Here is a 22,540-nt window from a genome sequence, read left to right on the forward strand (position 1 = left end):
TGGCTGGGGCCGGATGGGGAAGGGCGCTTCCAAACGAGATGCGTCGTCTCCACGCCCCGGCGGTAAGGGAGCATTTACTCCCTTAAGTAAGCAAATGCCCCTTTTAGACTGTGAGCCCACTGTTGGGTAGGGACTGTCTCTATATGTTGCCAATTTGTACTTCCCAAGCGCTTAGTACGGTGCTCTGCACATAGTAAGCGCTCAATAAATACGATTGATGATGAAGGGAAGTCTAGATTCTAGCTGCCTCACAATTTGGCTTCAGCAGTTGGAGGAGAATCAGCTCACTCTGACAGCGAAGGATAATAATAATAATAACAATGATGGCATTTATTAAGCGCTTACTATGTGCAAAGCACTGTTCTAAGCGCTGGGGGGGATACAAGGTGATCAGGTTGTCCCACGTGGAGCTCACAGTCTTAATCCCCATTTTACAGATGAGGTAACTGAGGCTTAGAGAAGTTAAGTGACTTGCCTAAGGTCATACAGCAGACGTGTGGCAGAGCCGGGATTTGAACCCATGACCTCTGACTCCAAAGCCCGTGCTCTTTCCACTGAGCCATGCTGCTTCTCTATTTCTGATATTTCTGAGCCGCTAGCTGACAGTTTGGGGCAGGGTTGATTATTAGATCCAAATATGTCCACACAGGGCTCTTCAGAACCGGCTCCTTATTCCATATTGATTTTAATCCGGGAAAGAAAAAGCAACCTTATTTTCGAACCATCGTCCCCGCTGACTGCGCTCTACTTCCTGCACTTGCTCCAAACTCGGCTTCCAGTTTAAACTCCTTTATGGGATCTGGGGCTGGCAACGGTCCTATTAAATGGAAGAGATGAGCAACAGAGAGGAAAAAATAGTTGGAGAAATAGTTAGAGAAAAATAATATCAATATGGGAAAAGGCCTAGTGAATAAAGGAAGGAGGTGGGAGTCAGAAGGACCTATATTCTAATCTTGGCTCTGCCACTTGTCTTCTGTGTGAACTTGGGAAGGTCACTTCACTTCTCTGAGCCTCAGTTTCCTCCTCTGTGAAATGAGGATTAAGACTGTGAGCCCATGTGGGACAGGGACTGTTTCCCACCTGATTAGCTTGTACCTACCCCAGTGCTTAGAACAGTGCCTAGCTCACAGTAACAGAGGCACAAAGAGGTGAAGTGACTTGCCCAGGGTCATACAGCAGATAAGTGGTAGAGTCGGGATTAGAATCCATGACCTCCTGACTCCCAAGCTCATGCTTTATCCACTACACCATGCTGCTTCCCAGTGCTTGACACATAGTAAGTGCTTAATAAATGCAATTATTATTATTATTATTATTATTATTATTATATGCAGGCCAGCAACCACTTGTTCATGGGCCTCAGGGTTTTCTGAACCCATTCCAGAGTTTACTTATTAATTGTAGTATTTGTTAAGCGCTCACTATGTGTCAAGCGCCATACTAAACCCTGAGGTAGATACGAGATAATCGGGCCCCACATGGGGCTCACAGCCTAAGTAGGAGGGAGGACAGGTATTGAATCCCCATTTTGCAGATGAGGGAACTGAGGCAAAGAGGAGTTAAGTGACTTGCCCAAGGTCATACAGCAGAGAAGTGGCAGAGCTGTGGTTAGAACCCAGGTCCTCTGAGTCCCAGGTCCGTGCTCTTTCCACTAGGCAATGCTGCTTCCCTCGGCCATGCTACTTGTTCACCACCACATTGAAGTTCTCCCAAAGTTCACGAGGGCAGGGACTTATTGAACAACCACCCGTTCCCCCTTTGCTCTGGCTTGACGATCGTTCGCATATTACCACAAGCCAGGGAAAGAAAGGTTACGGTGTGTGACGTTGCCGGATCCATATTAGGAATTATATCTGCCCATCTAGTGCTCGAAACCTGGGCCGACGGACTCCGGGGAAGATTTTCTGAAACTATGCAAGATTTGGGCAATGCCAAAGCTAGGACCTTTTCGACTTCATCCTTCCGGTTGAATGAAGCAGCCTTTCAGAATTTGCTTCAAGTCATGACTGACAGTAAGCTGCTTGAGGGCAGCTCCTAGGAGCAGGGACCAGAACCCCAATGCCTAGTCCTGTTCTCTACACACAATAAGTGCTCAAAAAATGTCGGAGGATTACAGATCTGGATACTGCATTAAATGGCAATTACGAAAGGTATGTCAGCAAACATTTTATAATCAATCGATCAATCAATCATATTTATTGAGCACATACTGTGTGCAGAGCACTGTACTAAGCGCTTGGGAAGTACAAGTTGGCAACATACAGAGACAGTCCCTACCCAAGAGTGGGCTCACAGTCTAAGACAAGTAAGGTGAAATATGAGTTGGTTGGCAAAACCATATTTTAGAGCAAGTAGCAAAATAATAATAATCATTATTAAGCACTTATTCATTCATTTGATCACATTTATAGAGCACTTACTGTGTGCAGAGCACTGCACTATTGTTGCGGAACCCTGTAGTGAGCAGCGTGAGAAGCAGCGTGGCTTAGTGGAAAGAGCACAGGTTTGGGAGACAGAGGACGCGGGTTCTAATCCCGGCTCTACCACTTGTCTGCTGTGTGACCTTGGACCAATTGCTTTACTTCTCTGTGCCTCAGTTACCTCACCTGTAAAATGGGGGTTAAGACTGTGAGCCCCAAGTGGGACAACCTGATTACCTTGTATCTACCCCAGTGCTTAGAACAGTGCTTGGCACATAATAAGCACTTAATAAATACCATCATAACTACCATTATTATTATTACTAAGCAGCATATATCTATATTATTATTAGAGAAGCAGCATGGCTCAGTGGAAAGAGCACGGGCTTTGGAGTCAGAGGTCATGGGTTCAAATCCTGGCTCTGCCAATTGTCAGCTGTGTGACTTTGGGCAAGTCACTTAACTTCTCTGTGCCTCAGTTACCTCATCTGGAAAATGGGGATTAAGACTGTGAGCCCCATGTGGGACAACCTGATCACCTTGTAACCTCCCCAGCGCCTAGAACAGTGCCTTGCACATAGTAAGCGCTTAATAAATGCTATCATTATTATTAAGCATTGGGAAAGAAGATACCTGTGAGAATTACATGTGGTCTCTGTCCCTTTTGGGGGTCACAGTCTGAAAATATGAAGAAGGAGGGAGGACAGGAGACAGACACGGAAGGAGGGTTGAAGCAAAACAGGATAAAGTCAAAAGAAACAGAGATCTGTAAGGTTATGCGGCTAGAGGAGCAGAATTTCAGGCCCTCCCATCCCCCTTCTAGACTGTGAGCCCATGTGGGCAGGGATTGTCTCTAAGTGTTGCTGAATTGTACTTCCCAAGCGCTTAGTACAGTGCTCTGCCCACAGTAAGCGCTCAATAAATATGATCCAATGAATGAATGAACAGTAGCCACTACAGCAGCAGCAGCTTTGGTCTTCCTGGGGATTTGTGGAGGTGATGCCAAGCTGCAGGCTGATTCTCTCTTCCCTGCCGGACCATAACAGGGCAGGCCAGGATGGAGGTTCCTCAGTGATGCGGAGGGATGTTTCACATTTCTGGGTTAAATAACTATATCTGCATTCAGTGTTAAAAACTCTATTCACTGAACTGTGTGCTCTTCATGCAGTAAGTGCTCAATAAATACAGTCGACTGACAACTCTAACTGCATTCTATCCACTGTGCAGTTCTGCACCTTCAATCAATCAGTTGGGTTGATGGAGCACTTACTGTGTGCAGAGCTCTGTACTAAACACTTGGGAGAATACAATATGACAGACACATTCCCCATCCACAGTAAGCTTACAGTCTTTGGGGACTGGAGTTCATTCATTCATTCATATTTATTGAGCGCTTACTGTGTGCAGAGCACTGGACTAAGCGCTTGGGAAGTACAAGTTGGCAACATATAGAGACGGTCCCTACCCAACAGTGGGCTCACAGTCTAGAAGAGTTCCTAGAGTAACAGAATTGGAGGTACAGATTGGAGGACAAACTGCGATTTTTTTTTTTTACTAGAAACTGAATTCTGTATGGTGTGTAGTTCTGGATGGTCCATCTAGTATTTTACTAGATACAAATATACAAAATACAAGTATTTTACTTGTACATATTTACTATTCTATTTATTTTGTTAATGACGTGCATATACCTATAATTCTATTTATTCTGACGGTTTTGACACCTGTCTACATGTTTTGTTTTGTTGTCTGTCTCCCCCTTCTAGATTGTGAGCCCGTTGTTGGGTTGGGACCGTCTCTATATGTTGCCGACTTGTACTTCCCAAGTGCTTAGTACAGTGCTCTGCACACAGCAAGCGCTCAATAAATACGACTGAATGAATGAATGAACTCTTCACCATAAAATTAAAGCGCTAACAACTAATTAACAAGTCCCCTTTAAAAACTAGTCAGGAGCTTCTAATATGACTATTACAAGAAATAAAGAAAACTTGATGGCCGAGATTGGGGGATTTCAAGGAGGCATCGATTTCCGAGGAATGAATCTGTACATGTGGCATTTCTAAGCTGTGATCAGATCATAAACAGAAGAGTCACCCAGGACTTCCATAGTTAATGTGAGAAGGAAGAACAAAGAACCAGCGTGGCTTGGTGGAAAGATCCCAGCTCCGCCAATTGTCAGCTGTGTGACTTTGGGCAAGTCACTTAACTTCCCTGTGCCTCAGTTACCTCATCTGTAAAATGGGGATTAAGACTGTGAGCCCCCTGTGGGGCAACCTGATCACCTTGTTACCTCCCCAGTGCTTAGAACAGTGCTTTGCACATAGTAAGCACTTAATAAATGCCATTATAAAAACACAGGCCTAGAAGTCAAGAGGACACGTGTTCTAATCCCAGCCCCGTCACTTACCTGTGACCTTGAGCAAGTCACTTGACTCCTCTGTGCCTCAGTTCCCTCATCTGCAAAATGGGGATTCAAAACCTGTGCTCCCACCTACTTAGACTGTAAGCTCCATGTAGTATCTGATTACCTTGTGTCTACCTCAGTGCTTAGTACAGCGATTGGCACATAGTAAGCACTTAACAAATACTATTATTATTATTATTATTAAACAGCCAGCTAGGGAAGCTGAGAAGGGGTAGAGAAATAGATTGCGAGGAACATGATGAAGCCTCTTGCCTGCAAAACAACAAGAAATGCCCAAAACCAGCCCCTCCTTACTATGGCATTTTGCTTTTCCTTGGAGAATGAGGGACAATAGAATTGTCCCTCTTTCTGCCATTTTACTTCCCAGAATTTCTTTCCCCTCCATATCCGAAAAGCCACATTTTTTCATCTTCAAAGTCCTCCTGAAATCTCACCCCTCCAGAAAACCTCGCCTAATTTCCCCCCTTTTCAAGTTCTATCCGTCCTACAGCCACCCTTTGCCCTTTCAATCAGTCAATCAATGGTACGGTATTTATTGAGCACTTATTACGCCCATCCTCAGCACTTACGGTTTAGTGGCATAAATCTGGGGTATGTATCAATTTACTTATGCAACATTTTTTTCACTGACATTCAACCATTTCATATTTCTATGCTCCTGTTACTGTCAGAGGTAGCCTCTTCCTCTGCTCCCATTATTTGTAATAATTTATGTCATTCTTTCTCCTCCCATTAAGCTCCTTAAATGCAGGAACTATATCGTTTGTTTTGTGTTGTATTCTCCCAAGCACTCGGTATACCACTCTGACCACAGGAGGCTCTTGATAAATAGTATGGATTAAAATTGCGCTTGGATCTGTGACCTCTGGGCATTTGATATTTGCCTCACCCTCAACCCCATAGCACTTATGTCCATACCTTTAAATTACGTATTATAATTTTTTTTAATTCATATTAATGATTGTCTCCCCTTCTAGACTGTAAGTTCACTGGGGGCAAGGAACGTGTCTGTTAACTCTGCTGCATTGTAATCTCCCAAGTGCTTGGTACAGTGTTCTGCACATTTTAAGTGCTCAATAAATAACACTGATTGAATCCTCCCAGTTCTTCTTGCTGGTTCCTTCTTCCATTTTGGCAAAACCAGGGAAAGTGAGGCAGGGGCCATGTGGGCTTGAATTGTCCTCTGCTGGAGGACCCCAAAGACCAACTGTCCCGTGTGATCTTGGAAACATTCATTCATTCATTCAATTGTATTTATTGAGCACTTAGTGTGTGCTGAGAACTGTACTAAGCGCTTAGGAGAGTACAATGTAACAATAAATAGACATATTCCCTGCCCACAATGAGTTTACAGTCTGAAGGGCGGGGGAGATGGACGTTAATATAAATAAATAATTACAGATTTGTACATAAGTGTTGTGGGGCTGGGAGGAGGGATGAATAAAGGGAGCAAGGCAGGGTGATGCAGAAGGGAGTGGGAGGAGAGGAAAGGGGAGCCAAGTCAGGAAAGGCCTTTTGGAGGAGATATGCTTTCAGTAAGGCTTTCAAAGTGGAGAGAGAAATTGTCTTTTGGATTTGAGGGAGAGTGTTCCGGGCCAGAGGCAGGGTGTGGGTGAGGGCTCGGTGGTGAGATAGATGATATCGGGGAACAGTGAGAAGGTTGGCTTAGAGGAGCAAAGTATGTGGACTGGGTTGTAGTAAGACAGTAGCAAGATGAGGTAAGAGGGGGCAAGGTGATTGAATGCTTTGAAGCAAATGATGAGAAGCTTTTGTTCGATGCAGAGGTGGATGGGCAACCACTGGAGTTTCTTGAGGAGAAGGGAAAGCCCATCATTCGATGGGCAAATCTCTTAAAAACCTTTAGTTCCCTCTCCCCATCCTCCCCATTTCCTCATCTCTCTAACAATCCTACAGCACTTGGCAGGGATTGGATTAAGACTGAAGTCATCGTCGTCGTCGTCAGCAACATTTACTGAATACAGAGCACTGAGCTAGGAGCCATGGGAGCGCACAAGAAGTATAGAACAGCGCCCAGTGCTTAGAACAGTGCTTCGCACACAGTGAGCACTTAACAAATACCATCATTTGATTGATTAATGACACAATCCCTGCTCTCGAGGATCTTACACTTTAATGAAGAAAACAAGCAGACGTAAACTGACAAGCAGAGGAGTGTGAGAATAATTATAAGTAGTAAACACAAGTGGGTAAATAAATTAAGCCACACGAATAAAGAAGTACACAGGAGTCCTGAGGTGACTGGGGAAGCGCTTAGTACAGTGCTCTGCACACAGTAAGTGCTCAATAAATATGATTGATTGATTGATTGATTGATTGATGACATGGCCAGGAAGGAGAGGTGACTAATGAGGAAATGCCACCTGGAAGAAACAAACCTACTCTTTCTAAGGACTTTGAAGGATTTTCTAAGGAGGAGAAGGGGAAGGAAGATGAAGAGGAGGAGGAGGAGGAGGAAGAAGAAGAGGAAGAAGAAGAAGAGGAGGCAGAATTAGAGGACGAGGTGGGGAAAATTTAATTTGGCAAGGCTGAGAGGGAAGGGTATTTCATGTGGGAATTCTCTATAGAAAGAGTTGAGCTTCTTAAAGAAATGTGCTTCATCCCCACACGGCATTGTGAATCTGATTATAAAGAAGAAAATGAAAGACACATTTGAGGGAACAGGAGGAAAAGAAAAGCCAGAAAGCTAATAAATGAGCCGGGGAGAAAAGAGCCATGATGAGACTAAAACGTCTTGAGTTGGTGAACCTTCTTTTTTGCAAAGCCATCTTTAATAAGAAAAGTAAAGTGAAAGGATATTGACAATTAGGAAGTAATGAAGAATGTGTCAATAGACTTCTTGATAAAAAGCTGGAATGAGAGCATTCAGAAAAAATGAATATATCCAAATCAGCACCTTGGGATCTTTTGGGAATTAGATAATAAAATTATTAAACCAATGACAATTATCTTTGAAAAGTCACAGAGAACCTGTCAGATACGAAAGAATGGGGTTTAGAAAGAGCTTCTGGTAGCTGGAGTGATCAATAAGAAAGAGAGAAACAGCAATTCTATTCTCTAAGACAAACATCTACCCCTTAAAGTAAACCAGCTCATATTTAAAAAAATTATCTGTACATTCCTTAAGGGGTGGAAACAAAATGAAGAGAATGTAAAGAAGGGGAAAAAAGCCCTGCCGATCTTTTTTTAGAGTAAAAAATTTAGGAGCTATGACTTACCTTGCATTTTATAAAAGGAGCTGACCCAGAGAATCACCACACCCTGTTTGATTTGGAAATGGATTTTTAAATAGTAGAAGTACAGATTGAGAGAGCAAATGTTAAGGCAAGCCAGACAGGTTTCAATATCTCGGAGGTAACCTACCCTCATCTAGGTAATGAGTAAATAATAAGTGAATCCGCTAGGCATCCTGGAAAGTCTTGTAACCATCCCAGAGAAGGAATACATTTTACAGGGCACATCTACCTGCTTGAGAACAGAATGAGAAGCAGCATTCCCAGGGGAAAGAACACAGACCTGGGAATCAGAAGGCATGGGTTCTAATCCTGGCTCTGCTATTTGCCTGCTGGGTGACCTTGGGCAAGTCACTTACCTTCTCTGTGCCTTAGTTTCCTCATCTGTGAAATGAGGACTCTCTCCCTATTAGACTGTGAGCCCCATGTGAGACAGGGACTGCGTCTGACTCGATTATCTCGTATCCACTCTAGTGCTTTGTCCGGTACTTGGTGCAACAAAAATCACTAATATTACTGTGGTTGGGACAGCGCGTCTCCATACTTTACACCTCACAGTTTAAACTTGGAGTCCCTGATTTCAGTGGGCCTAGCTGGATCTCATTTAGGAGCAAAACCCTCCTCAAATACATCTCCTCCAAGAAGCCTTCCTTGATTAAGCCCTCTTTTCCCCTACCTCCCCTCCCCTCAGGGTCAACTGTTCACTTGTCACCCCTTAAGTGCTTTAATAACCCAGCTCCACGGCACTTATGCAAATATCCTCATGTTCTACTAATTCCCCTCTCTGTAATATCATTTAATGGCTGCCTCCCCACGTAAGCTGTAAGCACCTTTTAGAAAGGGATCTTGTCCTCCACCTCTATTATATCTACTCTCCCGAGAGCTTAGTATAATGCTCTATACGCAGTAGGAGCTCAATAAATAACATTGATTGATTGATTGTTTTCCCTCTGCAAATTACAGTCCTCAGAGACAATAGGGCCACTTGAGCAAACACACCTATTGGCTACTGGGGCCTTGTTTGTTTCATTTATGATACTTCTTAAGCACTTACTATGTGTCAAACACTGTCCTAAACACTGAGGTAGGTACACGTTAATTAGGTCAGACTCAGTCCCTGTCCCACAGTCTTAAGTAGGAGAGAGAACAGGTATGGAATCCCCATTTTACAGTGGTGGAAACTGAGGCACAGAGAAGTTCGGTGACTTGCCCAAGGTCAAACAGCAAGCAATTGGCAGAGCAATTATAATAATGGCATTTATTAAGCACTTACTATGTGCAAAGCACTGTTCTAAGTGCTGGGGAGGTTACAAGGTGATCAGGTTGTCCCACGGGGGGCTCACAGTCTTAGTCCCCATTTTACAGATGAGGGAACTGAGGCCCAGAGAAGTGAAGTGACTTGCCCAAAGTCACACAGCTGACCATTGGCGGAGCCGGGATTTGAACCCATGACCCATGCAATTGACACATTAGAACCCAGGCCCTCTGACTCCCAGCCGTGTGCTCTTTCCACTAGGCCCCGTTGCTTCTCTAGGGAAGGCTTGTCCAGCATATGTAGTAATAATAATAATAATAATAATAAGTTTGGCATTTGTTATAAAATAAGGCATTTGTTAAGCACTTACTGTGTGCAAAGCACTGTTCAAAGCACTGGAAAAGAATATTGCCTGGTTTTTATGGTATTTGTTAAGCACTTTTTTTAATGGCACTTATTAAGCACTTACTATGTGCAAAGCACTGTTCTAAGCGCTGGGGAGGTTACAAGGTGATCAGGTTGTCCCACAGAGGGCTCACAGTCTTCATCCCCATTTTACAGATGAGGTAACTGAGGCTCAGAAAAGTTAAGTGACTTGCCCAAAGTCACATAGCTGACAGTTGGCAGAGCTGGGATTCGAACCCATGACCCCTGACTCCAAAGCCCGGGCTCCTTCCACTGAGCCACGCTGCTTCTCCCTTATGTGTGACTCCACAGTATCTTGGAGAGATAATCAGGCCACAGAGCAAGGACTGTCCAGGGGCGGACTTGCTGAAAGACTAGAAAACAAGCCCAGTTCCCTGGCTCTTCCACTGAGACCCGTGTCCTTTGACTGGAAGGTGGCAATGCTGAAAACAATAATAATAATAATGGTATTTGTTAAGCACTTATTATGTGCCAGGCACTGTTCTAAGCACAGGGGCAGATAAAAATAACTCAGGTTGGACACAGTCCCTGTCCCTCATGGGACTCACAGTCTTCATCTCCAGCATGGCTTAGTGGCAAGAGCCCAGGCTTGGGAGTCAGAGGACCTGGGTTCTAATCCCCGCTCCACCACTTGCCCGCTGTGTGATCTTGGGCAAGTCACTTCGCTTCTCTGTGCCTCATTTCCTTCATCTGTAAAATGGGGATTAAGACTGTGAGCCCCACCCGGGACAACCTGATTACCTTGTATCTATCCCAGCTTTTAGAACCGTGCCTAGCACATAGTACGTGCTTAACAAATACCATTATTATTATTATTTTACAGCTGAGGCAACTGAGGCACAGAGAAGTGAGTTGTCTTGCCCAAGGTCACACAGCAGACAAGTGGCAGAGATGGGACTAGAACGCAGGTCCTTCTGACTCCCAGGATTGTGATCTAACCACTAGGCTACTGATTTGTTTGCTTATGAGGGCAGGGCTATGTCTAAACAATTTCTCATCCTGCCGTAAAACTGACACCCCGCGGCTACACTGCTCCAGCCTCCCTCCTACTGACCCTAGGCACTACTCCTTCCCTGTGGTCTGCCTTCTTCAGGTCCCAACCATAAATTAAACCCAATCGTGCCTGAAGCAAATCCACCATCTGTGCTTCTCTTCTCCCACCAAGCCATTCTCCTTACTAAAGTGGATCCCGATCCAGCGTAGTCCAACCTTGTCAATCAATATATTTTTGAGCGCCTACTGTATGCGGAGCACTGCATTAAGCACTTGGGAGGATGGAGTACAATAGATGTGCATCTAGCTTTATTTCTATTTGTTCTATTTGTTCTGACGACTTGACACCTGTCCACATGTTTTGTTTTGTTGTCTGTCTCCCCATTCTAGAAGAGAAGCAGCGTGGCTCAGTGGAAAGAGCCCGGGCTTTGGAGTCAGAGGTCATGGTTCAAATCCCAGCTCTGCCACATGTCTGTTGTGTGACCTTGGGCAAGTCACTTAACTTCTCTGAGCCTCAGTTCCCTCATCTGTAAAATGGGAATTAAGACTGTAAGCCCCACGTGGGACAACTTGATCACCTTGTATCCCCCCCCCAGCGCTTAGAACAGTGCTTTGCACATAGTAAGCGCTTAATAAATGCCATCATTATTATTATTATTATTATTATAGACTGTGAGCCCGTTGTTGGGTAGAGACCATCTCTATATGTTGCCAACTTGTATTTCCCAAGCGCTTAGTACAGTGCTCTGCACACAGAAAGCGCTCAATAAATATGATTAAATGAATGAATGAGTAGACCCAAACGGATCCTTGCCCTCAAGAAATTTGCAGTCTAGTGGGAGGAGCTTACTTAGACACACAAACTCTCTCTCATTTTCTCACTGTCTGTGCACTGTGGCTCTTCTCTCCCAAGAACATGTCCTGGAGTTGTAGAGAAGCCAGAAGACTGTGGAACACACCTATTTTTGCCCTTGTGGCTACACACTTGTGCTACTTCCTTTTTGTATCTTGTTCTATCTCCATCTCCCACTATGTAAATCATTTTTGGTTATCTCCCCCTTTAAGCTCTTTGAGGGCCAGGGCTGGGTGTTGCTTCCACTGCTCTCACCCAAACTCTTAGTCCAGTGCTTCGTGCTCAGTAGGCATTCAAGAAATAGCACTGAAGCAGAGCAGAGTAGCAGAGTGGCCTAGTGGAAAGAGCCCGGGGCTGGGAAATCAGAGGACTTGGGTTCTAATTCCAGCTCCACCACTTACTGGCTGGGTGACCTTGGGCAAGTCTTTTAACTTCTCTGGGCCTCAGTTCCCTTATCTGCAAAGTAAGGATTCAATACCTGTTCTCCTGTACAGCCCCATGTGGGACCTGATGATCTCAAAGCTCCCCCAACGCTTGGTACATAGCAAGCATTTAAAAAATACCACAAATATTATTATTGACTGCAGTATTCTGCGCTTCTCTCCCTGCGGTTTGGAGATTCAGAAACTGATTTCCCCACTATGACAGTGGATCACACTTGGATTTGTAGCCTTTATTTACCTCATCCTCAGACCCAAAGCACTAATGTACATATCTGTAATTTTTTTTTAATGTCTGTCTCCCCGTCTAGACTGCAAACTCATTGTGGAAAGGGAACTTGTCTACCAACGCTGCCATACTGTACTCTCCCAAGTGCTTAGTATAGTGTTCTGCACTCATTAAACACTCAATAGATACCATTGATTTTTATGGCATTTGTTATGCGCTTACTGAGTGTCAAACGCTGTTCTAAGCCCTGGGGTAAGTACAAGTTAATTAGGCCAGTACAGTTCTTTGCACCAAGTGCTCAATAAATATTTGTTGTCTGTCTCCCCCTACTAGACTGTGAGCCCGCTGTCGGGTAGGAGCCGTCTCTATGTGTTGCCAACTTGTACCTCCCAAGCGCTTAGTGCAGTGCTCTGCACACAGTAAGCACTCAATAAATACGAATGGATGAATGAATGAATGAAGGTCAGACACAGTCCCTGTCCCACACGGGGCTCACAACCTAAGTAGGAGGGAGAAGAGGCACTGAATCTCCATTTTACAGCTGTGGAAACTGAGGCCCAGGGAAGTTAAGTGACTCACCCAAGGTCATACAGGCAACAAGTGGGATAACTGGGATTAGAACCCAGGTCATCTCACTCCAAGTTCCATGCTCTTCCCACTGGGTCAGGGCTGCTTCTCAAGGATGGATTGATTGAGGTATTTTGCGGCCCGACTAGGCAGCAATGCCATTCCTGAGAGGGGAGCATCTGGGTTAATGATCTCATCAGAACAGGTCTTCTCCTCCTCCCTCCTTTCCGCGGTTGTTCCCCCTCTCCCCCATTGTGGGTGGGAGCGCCAGGATGGGGAGGACTTCCTGTTCCTGCTTATTCTCTCTCTTCGGGTTGGAGCGGGAGGTCTTAAAAGCCCACATTTACTCCATCGACAAGGCACTGTACTCAAAGGAGCAGCAGTGTCCCTCTGGCAGTTGGCCCAAGCCCTCCTCGCTGCCCTACAAGAGCTTCTGGGACACTGCCAGCCAAGTCTTCCGCTAGGCCAAAACTCAACTCGGAAAAGTCCCTGCGCTCTGCCTTCAGAGCCACGCAGGCATCAGGGAAAAGGATTATTGGTTTAATGAATGAATGGCTTCTCTGCTAAAAAGAAAATCACATTTTCTTCAGGGGGAAAAAGAAAAAAAAATGACAAGCATGTTCCATGCATCTCTGGAGTGAATTGAATACAAGAATCCTGTGTGTTTGAGCTGAATAATCTTTGAAAAATTGGGACCTTAGATAACAGAGCCTCTGCTTTTGTGCTATTCAATGGCACCCATATTGAGAATTCAGGTTGAAGTTCAAGGCAGGCATGGAGAAGCGTAATTCTCCCTGCACAGCCACCAATAAAATGAATTTCAGCTCTACAGGATTAAATTAACTAAAGATGGATCTTGTACTTGATGATAGTTTGATAGAACCGGGGCTTGTAGTGCTCGTATCATGGAACATAAGTGGTTCTCTCTAGTGGTTAGCCAGTATTTTCTTTATCCTCATGAGTGCTTAGCATGGCACACAAATGTTAACTGGTTTCTATCGCACTGCCATTATCATATCTTTTTCTGCTTCTTTGCACTATTGAGTTAGTTCTGCAGCGGGGTTTAGCCTGGGATCAGGACTGCCTTTGAGAGGAAAAGCTTTTCTGTAGGTCCCCCAGTTCAGGTTTCCATAGGCATTTCTGCCACTCCCTACACAAATGATTTTCTTTTAACTAGGTCAAAACGGCTAAGAAAGCCCAAGTTAGAAAACTCAGGCCAGAATGCAGGTTCCACGGGGCAGAGGAGACGCCTCTTTCTCTGGATTTTTGCCCGTTGATTTGTTTTGCTGTCTGTCTTCTCCACCCCCCTCTTCTAGACTGTGAGCCCGTTGTTGGGCAGGGATTGTCTCTCTCTGTTGCTGAATTGTACTTCCCAAGCGCTTAATCCAGTGCTCTGCACGCAGTAAGCGCTCAGTAAATAATGATAATAATAATGGCCTTTATTAAGTGCTTACATGTGCAAAGCACTGTTCTAAGTGCTGGGGAGGTTACAAGGTGATCAGGTTGTCCCACGGGGGGCTCACAGTCTTGATCCCCATTTTACAGATGAGGTAACTGAGGCCCAGAGATGTGACTTGCCCAAAGTCACACAGCAGACAATTGGCAGAGCCGGGATTTGAACCCACGAACTCTGACTCCAAAGCCCGTGCTCTTTTCCACTGAGCCACAGTGCTTCTCTGAATGAATGATTTGATTTGATTTTTAACTCCACATCCCTGTCTAGGTCTTTGAAGGAGACGGAGGATCAGAAGGGTTAAAATCTACCCTGCAGCCTCAGCTAAACTTCAAGCCACAGAGACTCAGAAAGCGGCAAAGTTTTCGAGTTTCCGAGAGGCTGTTCAGAGTAAGGACATTTCATTAAGCTTGGAGGAGCAAGGGTGAGCTCTTTGAAGACTTGTGATTCCCGGGGGCAGTGGAAAGCTGCAAGTAAATGCCTTTTAACCTTCTTCGTTTGCAGATAGTCTGGCCGCCCGGCTCGAAGTTTTGCTCAAGAAATACAGAAGAGCGCGAAGTAGCCGAGGAGAATCTCATTTTTGGCATGTGGAAGGTTAAGTCGCTTATCAAAACTGAACAAAATCCTAATTTTGCAGAGTAGCAATTTGAAAAAAAAAATCAGCAATGGGAAAATGTTGGTTATATGCAGCACCAGACATTCGGTACTCGGGGGATCAATTATAAAAACACTCATTCAGCTATTTCTATTCAAATGAACACCTGAAGAGGAGGTCTCAATGGTTTTAAAAGTGTGTGGATATTACTGGATAAATGTTAGTCCAATAAAAGAGATCATCATCTGCTATTTGTGTGCATTTAAGTTGACACTAAAAAGATCTTTGTGGGGTATTGCTAAGGCGGCGGCGGGTTCTTTTATCTCCTATTCCCTTAACACTTTGTGAACTGAAGAAAATGGGTGAAAATGAGCTGTTCGTTAAGATTAAAGGGACGGGGTTTAGCGGAACACACCTGAATGTGGAAGTAACCCCTTCCCCTTGCTCTTATGAATATGTGATGATGTGCTTGGGGACTCAAGCATAAACGCCTAATAAGAATTCACCAGCCTGTGTTTGAAAACAGAAGATTTGCATTTAGCCCGCGGTCATAGTATACGGGCTCTTCTTATTCAAAAATTATTTATCGTCCTGCCTCCCATTTTTTTTTTGGAGAGGGACGAGGTGGAGGATAATAATAATAATGGTCTTTGGTAAGCGCTTATTATAATAATAATGATGATATTTAAGCGCTTACTAGAATAATAATAATAATGGCATTTGTGAAGCGCTTACTATAATAATGATGATGGTATTTGTTAAGCGCTTACGATGTGGCAAGCACTGTTCTAAGCTCTGGGGTAGATACAGTGCTCGGCACACTAAGCACTCAATAAATACAAATGAATGAATGAATGAATGAAAGATACAAGGTAATCAGGTTGTCCCACGTGGGGCTCACAGTCTCAATCCCCATTTTACAGATGAGGGAATTGAGGCTCAGAGAATAATAATAATAATAATAATAATAATAATAATAATAATAATGGCATTTGTTAAGCGCTTACTGTGTGCAAAGCACTGTTCTAAGCGCTGGGGGATACAAGGTGATCAGGTTGTCCCACGCAGGGCTCACAGTCATCATCCCCATTTTACAGATGAGGTAACTGAGGCTCTGAGAAGTGAAGTGACTTGCCCAAGGTCACACAGCAGACAAGTGGTGGGGCAGAATTAGAACCCACGACCTCTGACTCCCAAGTCTGTGCTCCTTCTGCTAAGCCATGCTGCTTCTCTATGTGCCGGGCACTGTACTAAGTGCTGGGATGGATACCAGCAAATTGGGTTGGATACAGTCCCTTGTCCCATGTGAGGCTCACAGTCTCAATCCCCATTTTACAGATGAGGGAACTGAGGCCCAGAGAAGTGAAGTGATTTGCCCGAGGTCACACAGCAGACGAGTGGTGGGGTCAGGATTAGAACCCATGATGTGGAGGATGGCTAGGATTCCTCTTTTTGGTATTTTGTTTGGGACAAAAATGATCAGGCTCTTAGGAGTTGCCCTGCTTGATGTGCTTATTCTAATACACCCCAGAATGGGTGCTGAACCCTATTTTGGGAAATCTGAGATCGCTTCCTCCGCGTTCATGAATAGATGCACCTCAAAGGACTCTTTCCAGCAGATTTGTGTGTGTTTGTGAGTGTGTGCGTGCGCCTGGTAAGCTTTGCTGGCACAGAATGAAACACGGGATTTTAAAATATCCAGAATTGAGAAGGAAATCGTAGACATGCATCCCAATAAATTCAATCTCGGATGCAGGGTGGGGAGGGGGGAAGCTCCTTTTCTGTGTAAATATACGGTGCCCGGAAACATCAAAAGAAAATCCACAGTCTCATAAATGTTAACATAGTGTGATAATCAGTGTCATATACCAGGCTGCCGGCTTTGAAGCCATGCAATCCAGGTGGGGGAGAACAGGCAGTGGAGATGGGAATTTAATGAGAATATTGTATTTCTGTTATAAATTTCTTACATAAAAAGCTTTCAGTATGTCATTTTCAAACATACCCATAAAAGCGTTCTTTCGCTTCTGCGATTTCTCAAATGCTCCGACCCAATCCACGGCAGTTTCAAAAAGAAAGAGAAAAGTCTATTCTATGATTTGAGGCTTTGAGAAACAGAATTAGACCATCCCTTCTTTATTATGGTGGCTGTTTGCTCTGTTTCTTTCCATTTGAAAAGCAAAAAAAAAAAAACCCACTTTAAATACACATTTTTGATAGTCCTGACTCTTCAGTTGCTGCTGATTTCGTGTGTTCAGGAAATAAAGACTCCACAAAAGAGGGAAGAGAAAATGAATTTTTACATAATGTGTTGATCCAGGCTGAGTTGCTAGGCTATTGTAAATTACTGTAAATAATTTCAACTGTTCAGCATCTCATGGATCAAATCAGCATTTTAATGTTTACACCTGCTAGGCCCTGCCGCAGATCAGCCTGTCAGTTTGCGAAGGGTCAGCAGAGGCCAAACGCTAATCCCAAAGCCCCCGGAATTTCGAACGTTTTTCGGTCTAAAAGTAGTAGACTAATTGCATTCTTTCCTGGAGAGACATTTACTTTACTCGTGAAAATGCTGATTTAGTGAGTGGTATTTTTTTTTTTCGGAAGTGGAGGGGGCAGGGGGATTTAATTGCGTTTCTGGCTATTTCCTAGGCTTTTGCCTGGGCCATCTCTCCACGTGGAGATTTGGCAGGAGGCAGATTTCATCGTAAGGGCCTGAAGTGCCAGCCGCTGTCAAAGAGCAAAACCCTTATTTCAGATCTAACAGTGACACCTGCAGTTTGAGCGGCCACACTGGCTCACGGATGATCATCATCATCATCATCAATCGTATTTATTGAGCGCTTACTATGTGCAGAGCACATAGTAAGCACATGATCTTCTTGGGTCAGCGGTGTGGGCTCCGCTTTGGGGGTGGGAAGGGCAGAAAGGGGCTCTGCGGCTAAACCAACCATTTTTGGGAAGCAGCATGGCCTACTGGACAGAGCACGGCCTACCTGGGAGTCAGGAGGACCTGGGTTCTAATCCTGCTCCGCCACTGGTCTGCTGCGTGACCTTAGGCAAGTCACTTCTCTGGGCCTCGGCTGCCTCATCCTTAAAATGGGGATTAAGAGTGTGAGCTCCACGCGGGGCAGGGACTGTGTCCAACCTGATTTACTTGTATCTACCCCAACGCTTAGAACAGTGCTCGGCACATAGTAAGTGCCTAACAAATGTCATAATTATTAACAAATACCATCATCGTTATTATGAATGGTTTAGATTTCCTCTCCACCTCCAATGTGCCTCAGTTACCTCAACCTTAAAATGAGGATTAAGATTGTGAGCCCCCCGTGGGACAACCTGATCCCCTTGTAATCTCCCCAGCGCTTAGAACAGTGCTTTGCACATACTATGTGCTTAATAAATGTCATTCTTATCAGCACTTAGAACAGTGCTTTGCATATAGTAAGCGCTTAATAAATGCCATTATTATCAGCGCTTAGAACAGTGCTTCGCACATAGTAAACCATCATCATCATCAATGAAGAACTCTTCCGGTCCTCAGGTTGAGAGGAGCCAGCGTTTCTCATCACAAGCAAAAGTGTCTACCCGCTACAGACCACCTAGAAGAACTTCGGTACTGGAAATGGAAGTATCTATCAATCGATCAATCAGTGCTATTTACTGAACACTTACTGTGGGCAGAACACTGTTCTAAACTCTTGGTGAAATACATTACGGTAGAATTGGTAGATACGTAAATTTATGGAAGCAGGTTCTGTTTGTGCAGGGAGATTCATGGTGAATTGTCCACATACTTGGTTTCAAGAGAAGTATCAACTATCATCTCTACGCTGATGACACCCAAATCTACATCTCTGCCCCTGCTCTCTCTCCCTCTCTTCAGGCTTGTGTCTCCCCTCGCCCTCAGGACATGGCCATCTGGATGTCTGCCCACCATCTAAAACTCAATATGACCAAGACTGAACTCCTTATCTTCCCTCCCAAACCCTTCCCTCTCCCTGACTTTCCCATCACTGTTGACGGCACTACCATCCTTCCCGTCTCACAAGCCCGCAACCTTGGTGTCATCCTCGACTTTGCTCTCTCGTTCACCCCTCACATCCAATCCGTCACCAAAACCTGCCAGTCTCACCTCCACAACATCGCCAAGATCTGCCCTTTCCTCTCCATCCAAACCACTACCCTGCTCGTTCAAGCTCTCATCCTATCCCGACTGGATTACTGCCTCAGCCTCCTCTCTGATCTCCCATCCTCCTGTCTCTCCCCACTTCAGTCTATACTTTATGCTGTGCCCGGATCATCTTTGTGCAGAAACGCTCTGGGCATGTCACTCCCCTCCTCAAAAATCTCCAGTGGCTGCCTGTCAACCTACGCATCAAAAAACTCCTCTCTCTCGGCTTCAAGGCTCCTACCTCACCTCCCTTCTCTCCTTCTCCAGCCCGGCCCGCACCCTCCGCTCCTCTGCCGCTAATCTCCTCACCGTATCTCGTTCTCGCCTGTCCCGCCGTTGACCCCCGGCCTACGTCCTTCCCCTGGCCTGGAATGCCAGGGAGGCCTCCGCACATCCGCCAAGCTAGCTCTCTTCCTCCCTTCCAAGCCCTAGTGAGAGCTCACCTCCTCCAAGAGGCCTTCCCAGACTGAGCCCCCTTTTTCCTCTCCTCCTCCCCATCCCCCCCGCCCTACCTCCTTCCCCTCCCCACAGCACTTGTATATATATTTGTACAGATTTATTACTCTATTTTTCTTGTACATATTTACTATTCTATTTATTATGTTAATGATGTACATATAGCTTTAATTCTATTTGTTCTGACGACTTTGACACCTGTCTACATGTTTTGTTTTGTTGTCTGTCTCTCCCTTCTATTCATTCATTCATTCATTCAATCGTATTTATTGTGCACTTACTGTGTGCAGAGCACTGTACTAAGCGCTTGGGAAGTACAAGTTGGCAACATATGGAGACGGTCCCTACCCAACAATGGGCACAGGCTAGAAGCACAGCACCCTCTACTCCGCTGCCGCTAATCTCCTCACCGTGCCTCGTTGTCGCCTGTCCCGCCGTCGACCCCCGGCCTCCCCCTGGCCTGGAATGCCCTCCCTCCGCACATCCACCAAGCTAGCTCTCTTCCTCCCTTCAAAGCCCTACTGAGAGCTCACCTCCTCCAGGAGGCCTTCCCAGACTGAGCCCCCTCCTTCCTCTCCCCCTCACCCCCCTCTATATTCCCCCGCCTTACCTCCTTTCCCTCCCCACAGCACCTGTATATATGTATATATGTTTGTATGTATTTATTACTCTATTTTATTTGTACATATTTATTCCATTTATTTTATTTTGTTAATATGTTTTGTTTTGTTGTCTGTCTCCCCCTACTAGACTGTGAGCCCACTGTTGGGTAGGGACCGTCTCTGTATGTTGCCAACTTGTACTTCCCAAGCGCTTGGTACAGTACTCTGCACACAGTAAGCGCTCAATAAATACGATTGAATGAATACAAGGTAATTGGATTGGACACAGCCCCTCTCCCACATAGGGCTCACAGTCATCATCATCATCATCATCAATCGTATTTATTGAGCGCTTACTGTGTGCAAAGCACTGTACTAAGTGCTTGGGAAGTACAAGTTGGCAGCATATAGAGACAGTCCCTACCCAACAGTGGGCTCACAGTCTAAAAGGGGGAGACAGAGAACAAAACTGTCTTAATCCCCATTTTACAGATGAGGGGACTGAGGCCCAGAGAAGTTAAGTGACTTGCCCAAAGTCACACAGCTGACAATTGGCAGAGCCAGGATATGAACCCATGACCTCTGACTCCAAAGCCCGGGCTCTTTCCACTGAGCCACGCTGCTTTCCCTTCCATATTTGGCAGATCTCTCCTTTCCCCAACTTTCAAAGCCTTATTAAGGTCACATCTCCTTAAGAGGCCTTTCCCCATTACACCCTCTTTTCCCCAACTCCCTTTCCTTTCTGTCTCATCTGTGCACTTGTATCTGTATGCATTAAGCACATGACATTCACCCCAACCTCAGCCCTAGCACTTATGGACATAGCTGTCATTTATTTTATGTATTTTAATGTCCTTCTCCCCCTCTAGATTTATAAGCTCCTTGTGGGCAGGGAATGTGTCTTCCAACTCTGTTGCATTGTACTCTCCCAAGGGCTTAGTAATAATAATAATAATAATAATGGCATTTATTAAGTGCTTACTATGTGCAAAGCACTTTTCTAAGCACTGAGGAGGTTACAAGGTGATCAGGTTATCCCACGGGGGGCTCACACTCTTAATCCCCATTTTACAGATGAGGTAACTGAGGCACAGAGAAGTTAAGTGACTTGCCCGAAATCACGCAGCTGACAATTGGTTGAGTCGGGATATGAACCCCTGACCTCTGACTCCAAAGCCCATTCATGCTCTTTCCAATCAATTAATCAATTGCATTTATTGAGCGCTTACTGTGTGCAGAGCATTGTACTAAGCGCTTGGGAAGTACAAGTTGGCAACATATAGAGACAGTCCCTACCCAACAGTGGGCTCACAGTCATGCTGCTGTCCTGCACACAATAAGCACTCAATAAATACCACTGATTGATCCATTGATCACTGATGGATTAAACCACTTAGGGCTCACACTCCGAGGGAGGGAGAACAGGCATTGAACAGATTTTGAGAATCACTCAATCAATAGTATTTACTGAGCACATGTGCAGAGTCCCAAACGCTTAAACTTAAGTGACCTGCCCAAGATCACACAGCTGGAAAGTGTGATCAGAGCTAGAACTCAGGTCTTCTCAACTCCACTAGGCCATACTGCTCCTTCATTTGCACAATCTCTTTGTTTTCTACAACACACCTTCGTACCATGCCCTACAGTCAGGACCGTTTCCCCTACCGTATCGGAAAACCCATTTCCTCCCTGGAAAGCAATTAACACTTGGATGGGCGATGCGCAGCTTTCCATCTTTATAGCCAATCTTCTCCACCCTCTTGCACCCTCGTATAAAGACAGGTGGCAAAAGTTCAATTATTTTTGCAAATATGAATTTGGTGCCGTTGTCTACATGGATGTTCTTTATGGCCTCGGCTCTATTTCCTCATACACGTAAGTGTCTGGAAGCCAGAGTGGGAAAGCGCCTGTGCAAATGAAGGAACGAAAAGATTTCTTTATAACTTTTCTCAATATTCTGCTGATTGCTAGTTCAGTAGCAGATGTGCTATGCTTAATGGTGCATATACAAGAAGCATTCCCTAATCCCTAAATGAACTTCTTATCTCTAAATATATACAGGATAAGCTATATAAACTCAATTTAGCCACTGTGCTATTAAATCTACCAGAACTGAATAACGAAAGAATATTGTAAAGGCAAGCACCTGTTAGGGAAAACCAAGGGATAGGAGAGAAAGATCCCGGCCAGCGTGAGCCGAAGAGCCCCTGTTTCGTCTCTGTGTTTGTCCAACGCGCAAACAGGGAGACTGGTTAGCCCCGTAAGGCCATAAAGAGATTTCTTCTCTCTCATAAGCCATATTTATGTGCAAACATTAGCGTCACGGAGAATCTGCCCGATTCCCTATCAAAGTGACTCGCCATGATTCCTAACCTCCGCTTCGGCAAGTAGAGCTATG

The 22,540-nt window shown here is 44.9% G+C and overlaps 1 protein-coding gene across 1 annotated transcript in view; it reads right to left on the reverse strand.

Moving 5' to 3' along the window:
• Window positions 1–732: 732 nt before the first annotated feature.
• Window positions 733–22,540, reverse strand: part of PAPOLA (poly(A) polymerase alpha) — a 114,633-nt gene continuing 92,825 nt past the window's right edge. The window contains exon 22 of the mRNA XM_038766112.1: window positions 733–817. Within this exon, the coding sequence (XP_038622040.1) occupies window positions 791–817 (27 nt within the window). The 3' untranslated portion in view covers window positions 733–790. The remainder of the gene's footprint in view (window positions 818–22,540) is intronic.

Source organism: Tachyglossus aculeatus, chromosome 1 (genome assembly GCF_015852505.1).
Source record: "Tachyglossus aculeatus isolate mTacAcu1 chromosome 1, mTacAcu1.pri, whole genome shotgun sequence".
Taxonomy (NCBI): Eukaryota; Metazoa; Chordata; class Mammalia; order Monotremata; family Tachyglossidae; genus Tachyglossus; species Tachyglossus aculeatus.